The sequence below is a fragment of the Odontesthes bonariensis genome, chromosome 15 (genome assembly GCF_027942865.1).
Source record: "Odontesthes bonariensis isolate fOdoBon6 chromosome 15, fOdoBon6.hap1, whole genome shotgun sequence".
NCBI lineage: Eukaryota > Metazoa > Chordata > Actinopteri > Atheriniformes > Atherinopsidae > Odontesthes > Odontesthes bonariensis.
In genome coordinates this window covers 19,716,113-19,736,650 of record NC_134520.1, presented here as the reverse complement: position 1 = coordinate 19,736,650, position 20,538 = coordinate 19,716,113, and the positions used below count along the sequence as shown (strand labels likewise).

The following is a 20,538-nucleotide window of genomic DNA, read 5'->3' as shown; positions in this document are numbered from 1 at the left end:
TTTGCACTTTGACCATGGACACATTGGACGGTGCAATTATAGTCAGTCTTGTTTCAGCCTGCTGTCCACTTCAACACTCGGAAAGGTGACGTATTAAAGCTTCTGCAATTTTTCTTTAACTGACATTTGTAGTGATTAGCACAGGCCTATGAGAGCAATGTCACATTCTTAAACTTGCAAGAAAACTTTCCAAGAGAAAGAAATTTTAGAAAATTCACAGCAATGAACCCAACCTTTGAGCTGTGAGCGTCTGTGCGGCAACACCTGCATAAAGATGAATAAAATTTCCCTCATCTCCACACTACAATTTTGAATCAGATGACCAAATAAAAATCATGACAAGTTGGATGCAATTTTAGATTGACTAAGTTGAAAAGAGACAAAAAAAAAACACCAGACGGATAAATTCGTTTTTTGGGGCTTTTGTTATAGTCAGTGACCTAGGAAACATGTAGAGGATGTATTCAATTAAGATGCAACGAATCCTGGAAGAACATATCACAACATCTGCAAAAAAGCTGAAGATGAAAAGAAGATGGATTCTGCAACAGGATGTTGATGCTAAAATACACATCAAAATGCATAACTGCCTAAAGAGGTGGGAGCTGAAATTGTTGCTATGGTACCCCTGACCAAAACATTTTTGCAGACAGCCATCAGGAGACCAAGATGTCCGAAGACCCTCATAGATTTTAGGCAAAGGTAAGAAAATCCACATAACAAAAACTGAAAGTCTATTTGCAGGCAACAAAAGGCTTTAACCTGCCCTGATCCTTCCCAGAGAGTGTTTTTAACAAATGACCACATGTGTACAAATTAAATGTGTCTTTTACAAAGGTGTCCACAGTAATTCTGACCAGGGGTGTCTAAACTTTTGTTGTAAATTAAAGTAAAGGGGTCTATCCAACGCAACTTTGGTATTCTTACTGGACAGCAACAAAAAGGGATCACAGCTCTCACCAAAATGAACTGGGAAGTTCACTTTTGTCCTTATAACTCTTCAAAGAGAGCTGGAACCCTGAAATAACAATATATGTCCATCATTCTCCAGCTCCGATCAGCCATTCAAAGGTAGGACACCTTGAAGAGCGACAACATTTGCCTGCAGATGTTCCAAAGTGCCGCACTTCTGTCTGGGGAGAGGGAAGTCTAGATTTAGTCTCACTCACTGCTCGACTCCACTCTACTTTCTGCCGCTTCCCCAGGGCTCGAATGTGGAGAGTGGACAGAGGGGTTAATGCTTAGCTGTAAGCACTGCTTAGCACCAGTGATTGGGTTTGTGTTGCAGCAGGCCTTCTCCCACCAGCAAAAAAAAAATCCAGTGGAAATGACATCTACTGTCCAGGCCTGTGGGCACTGTATTTCCCCCCCTCCCGTCCTCTCTGTTGCAGCTCCGGGTCCCAGGGGGCACAGGTGAATTTGATGTGGAACAATGATTAAAAGTTTTTGCCCTCAAGGTGACCTACATACTGGAGAAGGTGAAAGTCAAAGAGATGTAGAGATGAGAGAGGGGCGCGAGGGTGAAAGTCTGTTTTGGACATTTTTATGGCACATATGCAGTAAGCAGCAAATGCTAGAACCCATCCTCACACTGCTAATGCACAATTCTTGTCTCTTTACATTGCAGTAATCAGTGATTGTATGTGACATCATGGGCATAAAGCACTGTGCTATGAGAGGTGTGGGGGGGCGGCATCGGAAATCTAATCACTGATACATCAGCAGGTACCTAAAGGCGTGATGTATTTCAACAGTATTCTATCACATCCGCCGTTACCTGCCTCTTCCCACTTTATGTCCCCCCGGTACACATCTTTTCTCTTAACTGTGTGTTCAATCACAACCATCAGTTTTGCCTGCTGGTGCAGCCCAGCAACCCCTCGACAGTGACGTATGCCAGCGATTAGCCTGGATACAGTTCAATTATGATAAAAAGCCAGCACACCTCTTAGGCCATGATTAAAGCCTCAGCGTGGCCTTGATAAAGAGATCCCATCTCCACAACATTATAAGACACTCTCCTGTGGTGTTCTGCCTCATGCTTTTCACATCAGTGTTGCAGAACGTACACTGCAGCCCAGATGGAGATCATGCCAGACAGCTGCATGAGGGCTACTGGGGATCTCTATCATTCGCACTTGGCTGCTGATGCGTCCCTGCCCACCTATTTTCTATTTAGACTAGTATCTTATCAATAACCTCCACATTCTTGATGCCCATCTTACAAGACACCTGCCATTAAAGTTGAGACGGCTTTGGATAGTGAGAGGTACAAACGAGAGGAGAGGAGCCCCAGTTTTGATAAATGGATGAGCAGTGACGAAAAGAAGATATCAGAGAAGCATGAAAGGAGAGAGGGCAGGAGAGCATTAATCCAACACCAGGCTGCAAGAGAGAGGGAGTGAGAATGAAAGACAGAGAAGAAGGGCAGAGAGGGGAGGAGGAGGAGGGAAAAGAAAGATAGCCTTTCGGCTGTGTTCTGTCAAGGGAGAAATTACACATTTACGGAGGTTTTTTCAGGCAACGACGGGTTCCATAGATCAAACCACTGGATTTATGAGCCAATTTTCAACATGAAATATAGACAGAGAGAATCCATTTCACCCATGTTTACTTGCCGTCCCTCACTCTTTTTCTCTCTCTCAATCAAACGGCCTGCAGCATGTGGATGGGCTTACTCCTGTAACCTTAGCAGTGCTTATTAGAGCTGCAAATAAAGATCGGACTGATAGCAGTGGCTTTCGGTGGGTACATTACTGAGTGTTTTGACAGGTTTCTGAAGTTGGAGAGGAAGTTCACAGAGATGAGCTTTTTTTCTTTAGTCGTTTTCTTCAGCAGTAAAATTAATATCATCAATTAATGTGTAATAAAAAAAGTAGAAAGTAGAAAGTGTGCAAGTAGAAAATCAACTGATCTCCAAATTACATGAGGTTAAAGATTCTTCCAACATTCTAAGAAGTAGTATACAATTTATTTTTTTGTGCAATTTTACAGTGGGGCAAAAAAGAAGGGAGCATTGCAAGATATTGAGCAAATGAATAAGCTTTTACCATCATTTATCAGAGCTTGTTTGGGCTACATTTACAGTTGTCATTTTGGGAGATCGGGCGATGCAAATTTCATAAGATAATAATGAATCATTTAAAACTTATTACATATCAAAACTCACAAAGGACGACTCCAGAAAGAGCATCACCTGAAGATGAAGAATCTCTCAAAACTATAAACAGAAACCGAATCTCTCAGCTGGCCACAAAAAGTTTATAAGCTGCGATTTCTTTAGGCTTTCCCACTCTCCGTTTTTTCATTGTTGTGGGTGGGTGGTTGCTCTCATTTTATTTTGGGGATCAATGGGAAAGCTCTCATTCAAAGGAAAAGTTTTTTTGTTTTTTTTTAAACCTGGACCTTATTTCTGGCATGAAATACGTTCATCTACTCTCCGATAACTGTTTGGTGAAAGTCGGCGTCCTTCGGAAGATATTTAGATTACTCGAGATCTGAGTATGTCCATATAACGGGAGAGAACAGGGCAGAGACAATACAGCCTCTAAATAAGGCCTCATCTGTCTTTATTTCACCAATACTTTAAGCCGAATGAATGAATGAACGCGTACTATTGCACTGTTAGTTCAGAGATGCCCGTGTTGTTGTTATTGGGGGCAATCAGGGGGTTTTCTACACAGCGTCTACTGTGATGACTTCATCAATTGACACGCGCTGCTGCAGCACCTTTAACAAGCCAAATAGTCCCCAAATGCTGCAGTTGAAGGGTTAGATGAACAGAACTCCTTTATCAATGAAAGGGACACCCTACCTCTGCAAAATGGAAGAAAAGTGCCATGGGAGTAGTGACCATGTATTCTTAAGACTTCTTCTCCCCTGGTAAAAGCTGTAATCTTCCTCAAATCTTTTGGAAATCAGGTCATATTTTACTCACTGCAGCTATTCGGAATAAAGGGAGTTTGGCCCGGCATTGTCAGCACTTACATGCTCCTGCCTAACTTTTGGTCTTTCATTGGATTAGAAAGAAAAGGCATCACAGCTTTCCTCTAAATTTACCTAGCAAGTCTTTCTTGTCCATATGTGGATTATTTTAATTGTCGTGTGCAAACTGTAGTACTTCTTAAAAGTGTATAGACACACACACACATCTAGGATGCCCAAAATCAAAGTGCTCGCTTGCAAACATATTCAAAATTTGCATAGAAATTAATGTCTAAGTGGGCTAAATGACATAATTGACACGCAATTAGCAATATTATGAAGGGGAAACCTAATGAAGTTTCATTGGCCGTGTTTAATTATCATATTAATGGAGTCATTAGTTGTCACTTAACATCGATGACAGGTAAGGTAAGAATGTCACGATCCTACGATTTCCCCAACAAATGTGTATTCAACACCAGTTACCCACAAGTCACGGCCGTCTGAAAAGGTGAAAATGACTGACAAAAACGTGCAGAATGGGCAAGTAAGACAAAAAAAAAATATTTATTGAATCAGTGGCTGAAGCATCTTCAAGGTCGCCTGAGGAGAAATAACATAAAATCAGCCGATTCTGTCCAACGTTAAAGAATGGGAACCAGATGGAAGGAGGACTCCATCAGAGAACGAAATGCACTCCGGGGTCAAGAGGGAGCCAGTATTGCAGGCTAACACGAAAACACATTTCCAGTAAACACTATTGTATGATTAGGCTACGAAAAACACTCAGATGGCTCAAATGAGCATCGCAGGTCCAGGTCCTCCCACTCCCTCATTCCGTTCTTTCATTCCAATTCATTTCAATTACCCAGTCATTCCCACCTTCTTCACCATGTCCCGATTAGCTCAGCCTGGCAATTTACAGTTGCTCTTGCCTCATCTAAGGCCAACCAGTGGTGGAGGCAGGGAGACGAGCAGTAATGGAATGAAATGTCACTCAGTCGCTGCCTTTGTCACAGCCAGATGGGGAGGGTTGGGAGAGGTTCTCGTTAGTAGGTGAGAAGTTTTGTGTGTGTGCGTGTGTGTGGTGGTGCTTCTGCGTAAACAGACAGTAATATGGTGTCCGCCACCGTAGTGTCTGTCTTGTCCAGCCAAAACACTCCACTGTCACCAGAATAAGTAAAACAGTCTTTTGTCCTCCAGTGTGTACCAGCTGCTGCTCTCATCAAGGCTTCTTCACCTTTTTCACTGAAGATGAGCTAGAGGCCGATTCTCTCCGTTTGCGCTGCAATAATAAGGACAATAATAAGATAGTCAAGTGTGAGTGTGGCAGGGTGCACCTCCTCTTCTATTTCTTCAGTCATAATAGATCATGCCGCCTAAACTGTTGGACAAACTAGCTATAAAAAGTGAATATAAGGAACGAAGGACTGACCACGTTTAGCTCGATCGATGCCCGAGATGCTCTTTTAAACGTGGGAACAGCTTTACTCAAATATTGCATCAGGCTACATTAATGACAAGGTGAGGCGCTTTCTGTTGTTTTTCTGAATTTGTCTCCTACTTTTTTACCAATTTAAAATCATCAATTCACTGCCATGCTTGTCATTGCCAATTGCCACTTTATGCCCAGGGTGTATGAAGGCATTCATAATCTCAAATTTGTAAATCTGGAGCCACTTGCTGCTGGATAATAATCAACCAGCATAAAAAAAAAATAAATAAAAAAAAAAAACTGTACTTTTGTACTAAAGCCGACAAAATCCACACAGAAGCACAAAAAGATCTGAGGGGGAGACCGGTGCGCTGACGAGGCCTGGATCCCCGACGGCCCTCGCACCCTATAAGGTTGCTGAATGACAATTTGATGGTAGGAATACAAGTACTGTAACCCGCTGTAGCTGCGGCTGTCTACACGCACTAAATCTCTACCAGTGCATCATCAGGATTCAACATCATCATTTGTGTGCTTGAAAAGTCCTCAGAGCTACAATACTTTTGCAAAACAGTGTTTCATTAACTTTCCACGAGTACGTTTTCCAGTTATTCTAAGTGACCGTCGGATAGAGATGTCATAACTGGGGCATTTAGAAAACAGTCTCCAAGTCTGGTTCTTAGCAGTGAAGACTTACAGAGTTGGGGGTAAGCGGTGCTCCAACAACATCAATGATCTGCTCCTTGGCTTCCACCTTGATATCATCTGTATTGAGCCAGGACTGAGCTTCAGCTCCTGGGGTGGATGATGTGCTAGTGTTTATGGTGGGGAGCTCCATGCTCTGCGTTAGAGTGGCTGGTCCTGTCCCCATGATTCCCCCGCATCCGGCTGCACCGCCGGCCTTGAGCAAAGCCTCATAGCGATGACGCAGCATCTGTTGCTCGTACTCACAATTGCTGTGGGCCTGCTTCAGTTCATACAACAGCACCAGGTCGCTGCGCAGTTCATTGAACATCTGTACAATTTCCTCTGTGGGCATGGGGTTAAGATCTAGATCAAAAGACAGACACAAAGGAAAATAGGAACAAAATTTGGTTGACACACTTTAATTTTGGTTTACAACTGTGACGACAAATTGAGGTAAGAACGAGACAAGAACTGCATGCAACTGTCATAAACTTTCAGGCAATGTGCCTGATTCAGTATCCGATGTGCTGTATGATATATCAAAATGTGATTCACAACAATTGATGAGTCCGCGTTCTTCTGCAAATAATATTAGTGTGTGTTAGATGTAATCGACAAGCCATATCCCACTGAGTTTATCATCTTATCGAATACTGAATCACTGACAACTAAAACAGAAAACCTGAGACACTGCACGCAGTCACTACATTCAGGTGATGTTGATAAAGAAAAGACATTCGGTGTGTTAAGCCACACTTTCACCTGTTGTGTCTTACTATCCCTCAGTTCTCGCTTTCCCTGCTATGCGAAAAAAAAAAATGCTGAAAGTGTAGAACTGTGAAATCTTGGCAAATTGCTCATGTTTATTCATACTCACCCACTCCTTGCTCCACCAGGATCTGCTCAATGGCCTTGATCTTTTTCTGGCCAACCGAGCTTGGCAGTTTCATCTGAATAACACACAAGCGCAGAGAGACGCACACTCACACGGGGTTGTGATTTAAGGTACTGGCAATATTAGAATAAACAGCTCCACCTCAGGGCTGTTAATTCGTATGAAATGCACTTCAGCGAGCCAGATCAAAATGTCTTCATCCACTGAACTCTGTCTGAGTGATTAGCTAGAGGTGCTCTCCACTTCTTTAGCTCTGCTAATACACATTCCATAGAGAGCAGCAGCTCCTCATCAGTCTTAAAGATGAATAAGAGTCCTCTTGCTGGTTGTAGAGACATTAGCTGGTCAGTAACAGAATTAATCATTGCAGTGATAGTAAGAGATAGCTACCTCAAGCCTAAATCTGTGGTTACTCATACATATACATCCTCTGATGTTAACAGTGGCTCAAACAGAACTAAACTGATCTTGAAAAAAAAAAAAAAAAAAAAAAAAAACATTAAGCCTAACGCACAGAAAAATTGCTTTCAAAAGAAAACCCGCAAGATTATTCCTGACGCGTGTAGTGGGAGGTTCGCTCTTTATTTCAGAGCAGTGAGGTTTAAAGTTGACACTGTTTATTCGTTTTGCAGTCGTAACGCCTCTGTCGGAACAAGCTCCACTCACCCTCTGACTGCGCAGTGTGACGCCCGCTGATTTGAAGTCAGGAAACTTGATGCCAGCCGTCTCTGGAACGGCCTGAAAAAGAAGAAATTAGCGTTTCGACAGACCCGACATGCAAAACATTGAATTACTATTTTGGGATAAATTTTGCTTTTGATCAAATTTTTATACATTGACTGAGAAACTGAGAAAAAAAGAGCACTTTCAGGTGATTTGAAAGACACAAAAGATGATAAAATGATGAATAAATCCTACTGAGACAGAGCTTAATTTAAATAATTTTCATGTGGTATTTTGTGGAACATGCATAAGTCTAAAGATTACAGATTGTACTGGATTTTTTTTCTCTCTCTGTAATGATGCTTTAATCTAATATTCCCCCCTCAGGTAATAATGGTTCAGCTTGTGTTCAACTTTAAGTCCCTTTATGTGCTAGAAAATCTTACCGGTTTTTCAGTTTCTCTTTTCTGTGGGAGCTTCTTCTTGGATACTCTCTTTTCAGCGCGCCTCAACTCTGTTGTCGTGTCAGCTGCTTTAATCAGTTTCTGCAGATCCTGGGCTTTTTTCTCACGCTCTTTCTTCCTATTCTCAATCTTCCGTAGCTCCTGAATAAGATACTCCTCTTCTGCCACCTGCAGGAAAAACAAGAGAGGTGCAAACGGAATATTTAGAGGCTTGGTAAACATTTAGAGGGCTGGCATTACGGTCAACATTAAAAATAGCTTAACTGTGTCCTGCTCAGTAAGTTTCTTCTGGCTTTGGCCATAATTTGGTTAAAGACATGTATTACAACACAAATCATATCATAAAGTTACTAACTTGTTCAGGCGTGCGATTGAAGAGCTTCTCCAGCTGTTCTTTACGACGCCGCTCATGCGCAGCGTCAAAGATGTAGATCTTGGGCTCAGTCCCAGTTGCTGCACGGACCTTGGTCAGCTTACCACAAATACTGTAGTATCTTTCTTTCAGGTCCTCCACAGAGCGTTTCTGAAAAAACACAAATGGAGTTAAACTACTTTCAATATGTGCTTACAATGGCATTTTTTTCTTTTTCTGTGAAAGGGAACAAAAGTGCGTCGGTGAATGAAGGAGCCATTACTCTGTATTGCTGGTAGTCATAACGGTCGTGGACAACTACGAAGCGCAAGTCAAAACGCTTGCACAGGTCAAACAGGTGGTCGGTCTCTGCTTTAGTCCAGCCGTCATCATGGAGATACATCTGATACTCCTGCTCTGAGTACACTGGTACCTGCACTGTCTACAAAGGCAGACGGGAAACAGAAAAAGTGACATTGTGACTTTGAGTGAAACAGGATGGATAAATGAAAAGAAGACAGGTGAGAATGTTTGAAAAGGACAGAAGAAAAAAAAAAATAGGGCTGCAGTAAAAACATGCCTTCTGTGTTTGCACTGCGTGACTGAATAGGACAGTGGTCAAATCTACTGTACCTTGTTGAAGCGAGCAAAAGGGTAATCCTTGCCCTCCTCTGCCACACGTCTCCAGTGGTGGAATATGGCGCCATCCCTGCGAGCTGGATTTGTGAAGGGCATCCACTTCCAGGGACGAACTTTTTTACAGCCAAGCTTGGCTTTGACAGTCCTATAACCTTGAGTAGTATCACTAGGCAGCAGGGGGGGTGCATCTCTACAGAAAAACAGCAACAACAAGACTTTGTCATCGTAATGTTACTTTATTTGTAACACGAAAATGTTTCAACTCTTTGATATTACCCTGATCTCTGATATGATTAACATGAAGTATTTCCAAAAACTTGGGTGTTCATCAATTTCACACAAAACCAAACTGTCTTATGGATTGAAGTATGGATGAGTGGATGTATGAAAAGTTAGGCATATAACTTGAGCAATTTAAAGCTGATACTGATTTAAATATTGGAAACATACTTCTTGTCTGAATAAAGCAGAGCATAGACTTCTCTGTGCATTCCTTCTGGTCTCTTGAAGGTCAGCGTCTCTGTTGTCTTCTTTGATTTTTTCTACGGAAAAGTGATGGAGAACATGTTTTTTTTTTTTGTTTTTTTTTTCTCAATCAAAAGAAAGGCTTTAATCATATTGTGAAGCACAAAATAACAACATTCAGCGTATCAGTTTGTCGTCCCGGGAACGCTTTACTTAAGAGCATTCCGTCCCAATCAGAAAACACCAGTTTGACTTATTTTATACACTCCAAAATTAGGTTGTGCCACAGATGTGGATATGATTATTTATTCTGTCTCACCTTATCTGAGTTGATGAGGTCTTTCTTGCTGATGGGACCGTCATTTTCCCCTCCGCCCAACTCAAGAATATCCCGGACATCAGCACCAGTGGTCATTGTTCAACGCTGTTTATTGTGCTGCTTTTTAACGATTTCCACAACCTGTCAAATGGAAATAGAACGCATTCATTCACGCGCGCTCATTCATTCTGTGCACGTTACTGCTCAACGATAACGAACCCAGCTAAAGGCTAACGCTACCGTATCATTTGTCAAACTACTCTTGCTCAAAATAACCACAGCCGGCAAACGACACTTAAAGTTTGTTTTACTGTAACACTGTCACGAAAAAATTCTACAATCGCTATAAGATATACACCACAGTTACGAAGAATATTTACGAGCTATTGTTAAGGCTAAGGTAGCCCAGCTAGTTAGCTAAAAATCAACACTACTTCCGTCCTTAGCTCATGTCGTTGTGGCAACATTCACTCAAGGAGTAACAGTCGCCGCCTTGAGGTGGGGCGGGTACTGCAGAAATTATCTTTACGTGAATAGCTGAACATGTCAGTGAAGACACAGCTGAAGCCGAAGCAGGATTAAAATGGTTATTCAACGTACCTGAACAAAGTAAAATGAAATACAACGTCTCACAGCAGGAGAATAAACAATACAACAATGTTTCCAAGAAGCAAATTAAACGCATTTATAGGCACTTATATGTTTTAGTCAAACATAGACGTGTGTAGTTTAGTGTTGCGTTCCTGTACTTTTAGTTACATTTTGAAAGAGATAAAGAACCGAGGTGAGCACATCATCGTATTGTGTTTAATTTACACGATACTCATTGCCCCAACTTTTGTTTTTCTTTGTTCTATTTTCTTTTTTCAAAAAGATGGTTGCAGGTTTAAAACAGCCAAAAGTTAAAAGTTTTGAATGCTTTTGGATTTATAAGTTTGGAATTTGCATCGGTAAATGTGCACTTTGTAAATTACAGTAGAAATATTGTATTAAATATGAAAAACCCTTTGCATACAGTGCGCATATTGCACTCTAAATATTGACAGGGCAGAGTTTTCTTAGTTACAGCCATGATCAAACATGGTCACGCAAACACAAATACGTTTCTTTTGTTTGTTTTTTACAAAAGTTTTTCTTGTTTTAGTTTTATCCAAAGAACAACCATTACGACCTGAGATGCCCTTATTTCGAAAATCCACTTTGTTTCCCGGATGACCTCTAGTTTTGAAAGAAAAATACCGGAAGTAGTTTCTGACGAATTTTAAAAGTGATCACAGACCAGACAGTCCGCCATTTTCGTAACATCCAGCTACGACTACCCCAGACGCTCGATTCGGTAATACCAACGATCCTAATTTGCTCCTAAACAGTTTAATTTGGCTAAAAACTCATTTGCGTGAGAAAATGTCCAGCGAGCAGACTGAAAATATTGCCGAAAAAGCAATCCAGCAGCAGCCGCTGCCGCTGCCGCCGCAACAGCAACAGCAGGGGTGAGTCCAACTACCGAGGTTCTTTTGTTGTAACGAGCTAGGTAGTGGCTATTATTCTTAATAAGCTTTGCTTTATACCATGGCTTGTGCTCTATTGATAAATTGCGCCACTAATTGTACCGTGATGTAGTGATTGTTTGCAGATTTACAAATTGAGACTCACGTTGGTTAACTCACGGGCTGTATGCTCTCATTAAAGTGTGTTACGTGCTCGTGCAGTGGGACCCGTCTAATTCCAGGAGATATCCTCGCCTAATATGCAATTCAACGCTTGCTGTAAACAAAGCAATATGATATCGGTCATTTTTTAGTGGGAAAGTAAAGGCGATTTACCCCCTTCTATTGATTTACACTGCTGTTTTTTGGTTTTGATTTATTTATAGTAACGCGTTTTTGATTTAGCAAAAGCAAAGGCCTACTGTCTAAACAGCGGCCTTGCCATGTGGCCGAAGCGCAGTCTTCCAGACTTCAGGCCACTCAAATTGCCGCTAACATTTCTAACCATTGCATGTATTTAAATGCCATAAGTTAACCTTCATCCAATGATGGAATAAACCGTATTTTTTGTCAATTAACAAGTAAAGGCGGTGAGCTTTGCACTGTAATTGGATTAAAGACTCCATAATGGTCACTGTTGGAGTCCTAGGAGTGCCCTTTGTTTTGGCTTTCCTAAATGGGAAAGCTAGACTAAATTAAGATTGCAGTCTTAAAGGCTTTTCATTTCTATACTCCCTTTTCATGAAAAGTTTTTAGCTGTGATAATGTAACTCATAGTACACATTTATTACACGTTTGTACGCAGGCACTTCATTTCAGGTCTAATTCTTCATATTTCTTAAAGGATAACTGCGGTATTTTCAACATTTAGCCTCTTTTCTGAGTCGTCTGCAATGTTTTAGAACCCCCCCCTCACCGCTTTTTGGATGTTTACTGCTGTCTCCGATATTTGCCTAATTTTGATTAATCTCAACCTGCTTCAGAATGGCAAGTCATGTGCATGTCAAAAAAAGGTCCGTAAAAGCATCATAAACGTCCGTTTTCAAAATAATCAACTCACCGGAGTGGTTACTGGTGTGCACTGGTAATCCATATCAAATTTCGTTTGTGAAAAGTTGCTTCTGTCGTGTTTTATTTGACATTTTGTAAATCCCATTGAGTTCTATTGAAGACTGGATGTTCGTTGATATTACTCCGATTACGTGCGGAAGGACAATGAACAATCGCCATCAATGGCGCCATCAAGTGGTGTGGAGTATAGCAAGTCAGATTCAACTGCTGAGCGGAAGTTTATCCACGGCTGTGAGGTGGCTAAGAAAATAGTTCGAGCATGAACGAGCTGCCAAATAAAACACGACAGAAGCAACTTTTCGCAACGAAATTTGATATGGATTACCAGTGCACACCAGTAACCACTCCGGTGAGTTGATTATTTTGAAAACGGACGTTTATGATGCTTTTACGGACCTTTTTTTGACATGCACATGACTTGCCATTCTGAAGCAGGTTGAGAAGAATCGTACCGGAGACAGCAGTAAACATCAAAAAAGCGGTGAGGGGGGTTCTAAAACATTGCAGACGACTCAGAAAAGAAGCTTAATGTTGAAAATACCGCAGTTATCCTTGTCTTGCCATGTAGGTATAAAGTAGTGTTTTTTTTTTTTTTGTTTTGTTTTTTTTAAATTATCACTACTTACTATGTTACACATTTTCTTTATGAAGAGAAATGAATGGAAAACCCAAGAATGACTCCAATCCAAGCAGGAAGGAGAGACCCCAGAAGAGAGGAGGAGGAGGCGGCCGTTATGAACCCTATGGCAACGCCAACAAAAGATACCGTGTGTTTGTCAGCAACATCCCCTATGATGTGAAATGGCAAGCCCTCAAAGACCTGATGAAAGAAAAAGGTAAGGTATTTGGATAAGGGATTGACTTTTGTCATCCTCGGACATGACGTACATACAAAATCAAGAGCAGCATCAAGGGTCATTTTGTTTGACTGCTGCAGCTTTGAAGGATCTTGGGAGAAAGTGGTATCTACAATGGTGCTTGATATTTTGTGGGAGCTATTTGGGACAAAGGTTTTGGACAAGGTCCCTCTTATTAGTCTGCCAACTAAGGAGTTGTTGCAGACTTGTACAAGTGCGGTGAACCTGGATGTTCGATTGAACACTAGTCTCCATTGAGATCACGCTAACCTTTGAGGTTTTTGTGAAGTGGAGGTTGTACATGTGTAAAGCAAGTCCACTAATGTGAAAATCCCACGGTTGGGGACCATGAATGGCATAATGAGATGTTTATCCCCATGACACACATGAAACAAGTGATACAGTACTTTGCTTTAGTATAACGATGTTGCTCTGAAACATGGACCAGGTTGCTATCAGTTGCAATGTGTAATTATTTGTAAACGTTGATCTTATGATGCACAAATTGCTCCAATTCTTTGGAGACATGTCTGACTTAAATGTCTTGTGATGCAGCAATTTTGAATTCTGCACAGATTATTTTAGCCCCTCCCCCCATCTGTAAAGAGTTGCATAGTTACGGAGTATCGGATGTCCTCAGATGCATTATTAGTGATGCTATAAATTGACATTTATTTCAAGTTAAAGAATGTGTTAAGATTGGTATAATCCTTTTTTACTGAAGGAGGATCAGGAATTCGTTCTGTGTCAACTGACTGTGGAGTTAAATTGCATTTTCTTTTTTAGGTGTGACCTTGACAAGCAAATGTTTTCTCAGCAGCTCTCCATGTTGTGCCAAACACAGCTATATGCTGGGGATTTCTTTGGGGTACAGGTCTACAAAATAAAGCAACTTCTTTTGAACTGTCCTTGTCTCCAGAGGTTTGGTCACTAATGTCCATTTGTTGAACAGACCTGTGACCTTGAACAAAGGCGTGGCTGTGGTCTACGCTGAATCAAAATTCAGATCATTGCATCAGATATGGCCCTATTATGCATAGGTTTGCAGTTAAAGAAGCGTCCTTTTCCTAAGAATTTGTCGTCAGAATTATGGTCATTTTTCATTAGGTTTCCTCTCAGGCTCAACTGATGGTCGAAGGCTTTGATGCATTAGCTGGAGGTTTAAAATGGCGACATTTGACAATGTACTCTATTGCTTGCAATGAAATGGGCTGAGGCATTGTACGGGCTTTTCTAACTTGAAATTACCTGGTCAATTATCTTCACGTCATAGGTGGTGTTCACGGCATTATATCGAAATAGGAAGGCTGTTGGCCATTTCAACAGTTGGTGTCCTCAGTCTATTGCTTTTGGTGTTTTGGGAGAAATCCAACAAGGACAGTCTAAGAAGTCTATTAATTTTTTCATCTTCTAAAGTGTCAAGCTTATTTTTTGTAGACCTGTACCATATTGTGCTGCTGAGGTGCTGGGGGAAGGCTCAGGACTAGCAGTCCGAGCTCACTGTCACCGGCCGCCCTCCTTGTTTCTGCTCTAAACCCCCATTGTTCTCTCGGCTTCTCTCCCCTTGGTGTGTGTCGTCTCTGGAATCTGATTTGTAGTGGGTGAGGTAACGTACGTGGAACACTTAATGGACGCAGAAGGCAAATCAAGGGTAAGTGCAAATACATACAAATAAAACATATGAATAAGCCTAGACAAACCTGTGTTTGTCAGCTTTGGTTTTTTTCTTTACATGTTGGGAATTGTTCAGATACAGAACCCTGGTGTAGTGTGTGAGATGGTGACATGCTGGAGGCGTGTTTTATTTCGTGTCGTCTGTGGCACTGACTTGAGGCTATTCTGAGGGGTTGATACTCTTAAAACAGAGCTTCAGCTTGCCTTGTATGCAATCCTGTGGATTGTAGTAGCTGACAATGTCCCTTTTGGTTGCTGGATTTGCTCCTTATGATCTTAAGGGGTTTAGTCTGCAAGAGGTTGTTACTAAGCTGTTAGATGGTTGTTTAACATAACTTATGTCAGAGAACTGCCTACTGGAAAAGTTACTTCTCCAATATCTCAGTGGTGTGGAAACCTATCTCTGTGGATTTTCTGCCATTTGGATGTTGGAAAGAATTATTCACTACATTTGCCAGTATTGTCACTGACTGGGTGGAAAAAGTATTTAATATATTATTTGTACGGAGTTGTTGCCACAGCTGTAGGCTTGTGTGTGTTGAACCTTTTGGATGTGCATGAACATATTTGTGTTGATACATGTCAATTAAATCATCTGTTAAACATGACTTTTTCTAATTAAGTTTTTTGTTTTACTCTTTTTGTGCCTGTCCCGACGACCTAAATCAACAAAGGGTTGTGCGTAAGTACTCTCAATTGCTTTTGTCACAATTTCCAAGCTTTTGTCTTAGTACAGGGTGCTTGCGCAAGTCTTGAAAGTCTTAATAAGTATGGAATTTTGAAGCACTGTTTTGCAGACCTTGAAAAGTCTTGAATTTTGTTTGAAAGTCTTAATAAAGTATGGAAAATAAATGTATGGTAGAATTTTACAGTATGCTCAAAGGCATTGTGAAATGAGAAATAGGAAGGTAGGCTATAAAACTATAATTTTACTAACTGATCACGTACTGTTTTAGCCTAATGGGATGAGATGTGAGTGAAGAGACTGAATTCTACATACATTCATCCATCCATTCATTTTTATTTTTTTTTTATAGATAGTTTTTGTTACACTTGTTTGATGTGAAATTCATGTACTTGTGATTTTCATGTTTTGAAACGTTTTCATCAGTAAAAGCATAATTTACTGTGGATAATGCATTTGTTCATTGAATACTAGCCTATAAAAATTAACATTTCTAATAAACAGTTGGTACAATCTCAACCAATGAAGTAGGCAGTAGGCACACAAGTTACAAGTACATAAAGTTAAGGTCTTGGGGGGGAAAAAAGTATCAGTTTTGAAAGTCTGGAATTTTAATTTGGAAAAAGAGCAAACACCCTGTAGTATCTGCCAGTTAGACAACATGGAATAAATCCTTAATCATGGAAACTGTGTACTAGTGTCTACTAAAAATTGAATTCAAATAAATAAATAAAAATTTCTCATTGGAAATGTTTCTTTCAGTGTCGTTGAGTTTAGGACTGAGGAACTTATGAGGAAAGCAGTGGAAAAGGTCAACAAGCATAACCTCAACGGACGACCTCTAAAAGTGAAAGAGGTAGGCTAATAAGGAAGAGTGGGGAAAAAATGTATATCTTAGGGGTTTTGGCTATTAAGCAAATTTCTAATTTGCCTGAGTAATAATTTGTCTTCTCTTTCGTAGGATCCTGATGGAGTCATCTCTCAGCGGGAAATTAACAAGTCTCAAGGTGGAGGTCCACCAGTAGGCCATGGTGGAATGGGAGGAATGGGGGGGATGGTAGGAATGGGTGGCATGGATCGCATGGGTCCTGGACCAAATGGCCCCATGGTTAGCATTCCTCCCAGCCTGATGAACAACCCAAACATCCCCAACGAGATCATCCATGGTCTCCAGGCTGGCAGGATTGGAAGCACTGTTTTTGTGGCTAATGTGAGGCGCCCAGAATTTTTTCATTTGCATTGCTCTATTGTTTTTTGTTTCCCTTTTCTTTTTTTTTGTGGTTTGTTTTTCTTAAAGGAAGATCAGTAAATATTTTTAATGAGGTTTTTTTGTTGTTAAAGACTGGGTAAATGTATTGTCAATGCAATCTCGATCTCAGCAACATGATTTGTAATCATTAGACAATGAGACGTTAACATAGTTCGACTTGTATGAGTCACCATTGCTAAAATTCTGTCTTAAGCTTGACTACAAAGTGGGATGGAAGAAGCTGAAAGAGGTGTTCGGCATGGCAGGCATGGTGGTGAGAGCTGATATTCTGGAGGACAAGGATGGGAAAAGCAGAGGCATGGGCACAGTAACATTTGACATGCCCATTGAAGCAGTCCAAGCTGTCTGTATCCTTTAAAACTTAGATTATAAGCCTTTCATGGTCACTGTAATTCAATTGTTTATGAATGTCCTACGTGTATTTTCCTAAGTGACTTCACAGCCATGTTCAATGGGCAGCTCTTATTCAACAGAACTATGCATGTCAAACTGGTACGTTTCTATTTCTTGTTTTTACATTGGGTCACATGATCATTGATCCAATGATGAGCATTGTTCAAGTTTGTTTTGCATCTCTTTTACAGGATGAGAAATCCCTCCCCAAAGACTTTGGACCACCAGACAGAGGGTCTTCTCTTCCCCGTACGTATAATCAAAGCTTTCTTTTTTCTTTTAACAGATTGAGAGATGTAATCATGTCGGTACATCTTTGCACGTCTTTGGTATGCATTCATGCTAACGGATGAATATTTGGTGAATCTCTTCGCTCACAAAATTTAGCTTATAGAAAGTTACTTCACTTTGCTGTAGAACTGTATCCAGCAGCAATGGAAAGTCATAATGATCTTATACTAAATATTGTTTTTACACTGGGATTACTTCTAAGTGACCACGAGGCACCTTTTGCATTTCAGAATTTTACAATATTGAGTCTGTTTCATCGAAGAATGGGTTCTTGGCAGGTTTGATGCTGATGAATATCACTACTGTGATTTACCGTATTTTGACATTTTGCCATATCCTTTGTGGACAACAGTTTGAAATGGTATCCATTTTCTTTGCCTAGGCGGCCTGAGTGGTGTGGGTTTGGGCCTGGGACCTGGCGGTCAGCCTATTGATGCTACCCAGCTCAACAGAGGAGGAGGAGGAGGTGGTGGTGGAGGTGGTGGTGGTGGTGGAGGGATGGGCAACATGGGTCCAGGAGGTAACGAACTGTAGTTTTTTTTTTTTTTAACCCATCATAAAAGATAATAATGAATAGGTGCTCATCTGGATTCTTTTCACTTGTAGGAATGGATGGAATGGGATTTGGAAACATGGGAGGTCGCATGGGAGGAGGTAACTTTTCAAATAGCTGCAGTTTTCAACATTTGCTGTTTTAAAACAAACTAAGCACAAGATCCAATCAATTGTTTTACAACCATTTTGATCCCAGTACTATTCAAATCCCTTAAAAAACAAAATGTGTGTGTGTGTGTATATATATGTATATGTGTGTGTGTGTATATATATATATATATATATATATATATATATATATATATATATATAATTATTATTATTTTTTTTTTTTTTTTTTTTAAAGGAATGGACAACTTTGGAGGGGCTAACAACATGGATCGTTTCGGTTCTTCAGGAATGGGCCGAATGAATGGTAAGTGGGTGTTGTGAATGCACTCCAAAGCAAGCGTGGAACTCTTCGCGTTTTGCTGGATGTTTCTAATGGTTTCATCTCTTGCATTGTCAGAGATGGACCGTGGGATTGGTGGTGCTTTTGACAGGGAATTTGGGCGAAATGAAATGGGAATGTCTCGCAATAATTTTGGAGACTCCTTTGAAAGAGGAATGGGTTAGTATTTTCAGGATTTGTTTGAAAGCCCCTGTAAATCTTGTCGTAGTTTGGTTAATCATGCCTTCCCTTGTTTGTTATTCTTGCAGGAAACTCTCTGGGTATGGACCGCATGAACTCTGGAATGGACCGCCTAGGAACAAGCATGGATCGCATGGGAGGGATGGACCGGATGGGCGGCATGGACAGAATGGATCGAGTGACTGACCTGGACAGGTTGGGCTCAGGGTTTGATCGGATGGGCTCGGGGATGGACCGACTGGGGCCCAGTATGGACAGGATTGGACCAGGCCTGGACCGTATGACCTCCAGCATGGATCGTCTAGGCCCTGCTGGGTTTGACCGCTTGGGCCCATCAAGTTTGGATCGCATGGGTACCAGCATGGACTTTGGCTCTCCAATGAATATGGATCGCATGGGCAACACTGGCCTTGACAGAATGGGAACCAGCTTCGATCGCATGGGATCTGCTGGAGGAATCGACCGCTTTCCCTCCGGTGGCCTTGACCGCATGAGCTCTGGCATGGATCGTATGGGAACTGGAGGTGTTGGTGGTCAGTTTGATCGATCCGGTGATTTGGATCGTGGATTTGGTGGGAATTCCTTTGGAGGAGCTGGAGCTGGAGGGCCTGGAACTGGAGGAGGCAATATCAGGAAGGGATGCCAGATCTTTGTCAGAAATGTAAGTGTTTGCACAGGTAAATTGGGCTTAGTTAATTATAAAAGGGTATCCTCTGAAGAGATTACTAAATTGAATTAATTTTGTTTTTCAGCTGCCATTTGACTTCACCTGGAAGATGCTGAAGGACACCTTTAATACATGTGGTAAGAAAAGTTAAATGAAGGAATTTGTCCATTTTCTGACATTGTGTAATGTGAAATCATCTGAGGTTTTTTCATGTTCTGTAACATGTCACCAGGTTATCGTTTTTAAATACATTTCCAAGAAGCAAATGTTGAGCTCAGACATCATTAATTTGTGTTACTCTGCCTTAGAATGGGTATTTGCACGAGTAAATATCAGATCGATGCTGATTTTTTATTTTTTTTTTTTTTAAGTTGTTTTGACATTTCCATAAGACCCAACATTGCTCATTGACCCTTTTCAGGTATGGTCCAGTATGCTGATATAAAGATGGAGAATGGCAAGTCCAAGGGCTGTGGTGTGGTTCGCTTTGACAACCCTGAAACTGCTGAGCGCGCCTGCAGAACCATGAATGGCTATCGGCTGAATGGAAGAGAGATTGATGTTAGGATTGATAGGAACGCATGAGTTGCATTTCTCTGATGCTTCCAACATTTGATTTAGTCTCTAGTGTCCAAACACTCTGCATTATCTGACTTGCCCTTTAGCATACTGTTTGGTAGATGGTTTAACAATGAAAATGTTATTTTAGTTAGTAATTTGTAACCGTGAATATGTTTTAGTTTTTGCTTTTTTTATTTTTTAGAAACCAAACTTTTAATTTTTTTGTTCCATCATACCCCATCTGTCATTACCTTTTGTTCTATAAGGTGTTTTGATAAATAAATCTCAACTTATAAAATGCTTTGGGTGTTTGTTTTTTTTTTTTTGTGCAACTTCATTACATGTCAATGGCTCTGACCAGATTGTAGCTTTCTTTTGGTATTTGTGCCGCAATAGTCATGTTTTAAGTTTAACATTTAGTAAATGATGTTGGTGTATAGATAAACACTAAGGTAGTCGCAACAATATAAGCTCGCAATGAGCCATGGGAAACTGAAACAAGTCTTTGGAGGTATCCCACGGCGTTTGAAGACACCCCCCCCCCCCCCCCCCT

At 40.9% G+C, this 20,538-nt stretch overlaps 2 protein-coding genes across 2 annotated transcripts; one reads left to right on the top strand and one right to left on the bottom strand.

Annotated features, from left to right (window-relative positions):
- Positions 1-4,472: 4,472 nt before the first annotated feature.
- dmap1 (DNA methyltransferase 1 associated protein 1) lies at positions 4,473-10,313 on the bottom strand. The gene is made up of 10 exons (XM_075485398.1): positions 9,844-10,313; positions 9,510-9,601; positions 9,054-9,249; positions 8,704-8,862; positions 8,424-8,591; positions 8,051-8,236; positions 7,608-7,679; positions 6,924-6,996; positions 6,057-6,409; positions 4,473-5,209 (listed from the first exon to the last, which is right to left on the bottom strand). Exons 1-10 carry the CDS (start codon positions 9,937-9,939, stop codon positions 5,150-5,152), a joined length of 1,455 nt encoding a protein of 484 aa, XP_075341513.1. The 5' UTR covers positions 9,940-10,313; the 3' UTR covers positions 4,473-5,149.
- Positions 10,314-11,099: 786 nt separating this feature from the next.
- hnrnpm (heterogeneous nuclear ribonucleoprotein M) lies at positions 11,100-20,285 on the top strand. Its single transcript, XM_075485397.1, has 16 exons — positions 11,100-11,333; positions 13,053-13,237; positions 14,857-14,909; positions 15,607-15,614; positions 16,380-16,473; positions 16,579-16,827; positions 17,081-17,234; positions 17,330-17,379; positions 17,472-17,529; positions 17,954-18,091; positions 18,178-18,225; positions 18,473-18,541; positions 18,635-18,736; positions 18,826-19,418; positions 19,510-19,561; positions 19,846-20,285. The coding sequence occupies exons 1-16, from the start codon at positions 11,248-11,250 to the stop codon at positions 20,007-20,009; spliced, it is 2,103 nt and encodes a 700-aa protein (XP_075341512.1). The 5' UTR covers positions 11,100-11,247; the 3' UTR covers positions 20,010-20,285.
- The last annotated feature ends 253 nt before the right edge of the window (positions 20,286-20,538 follow it).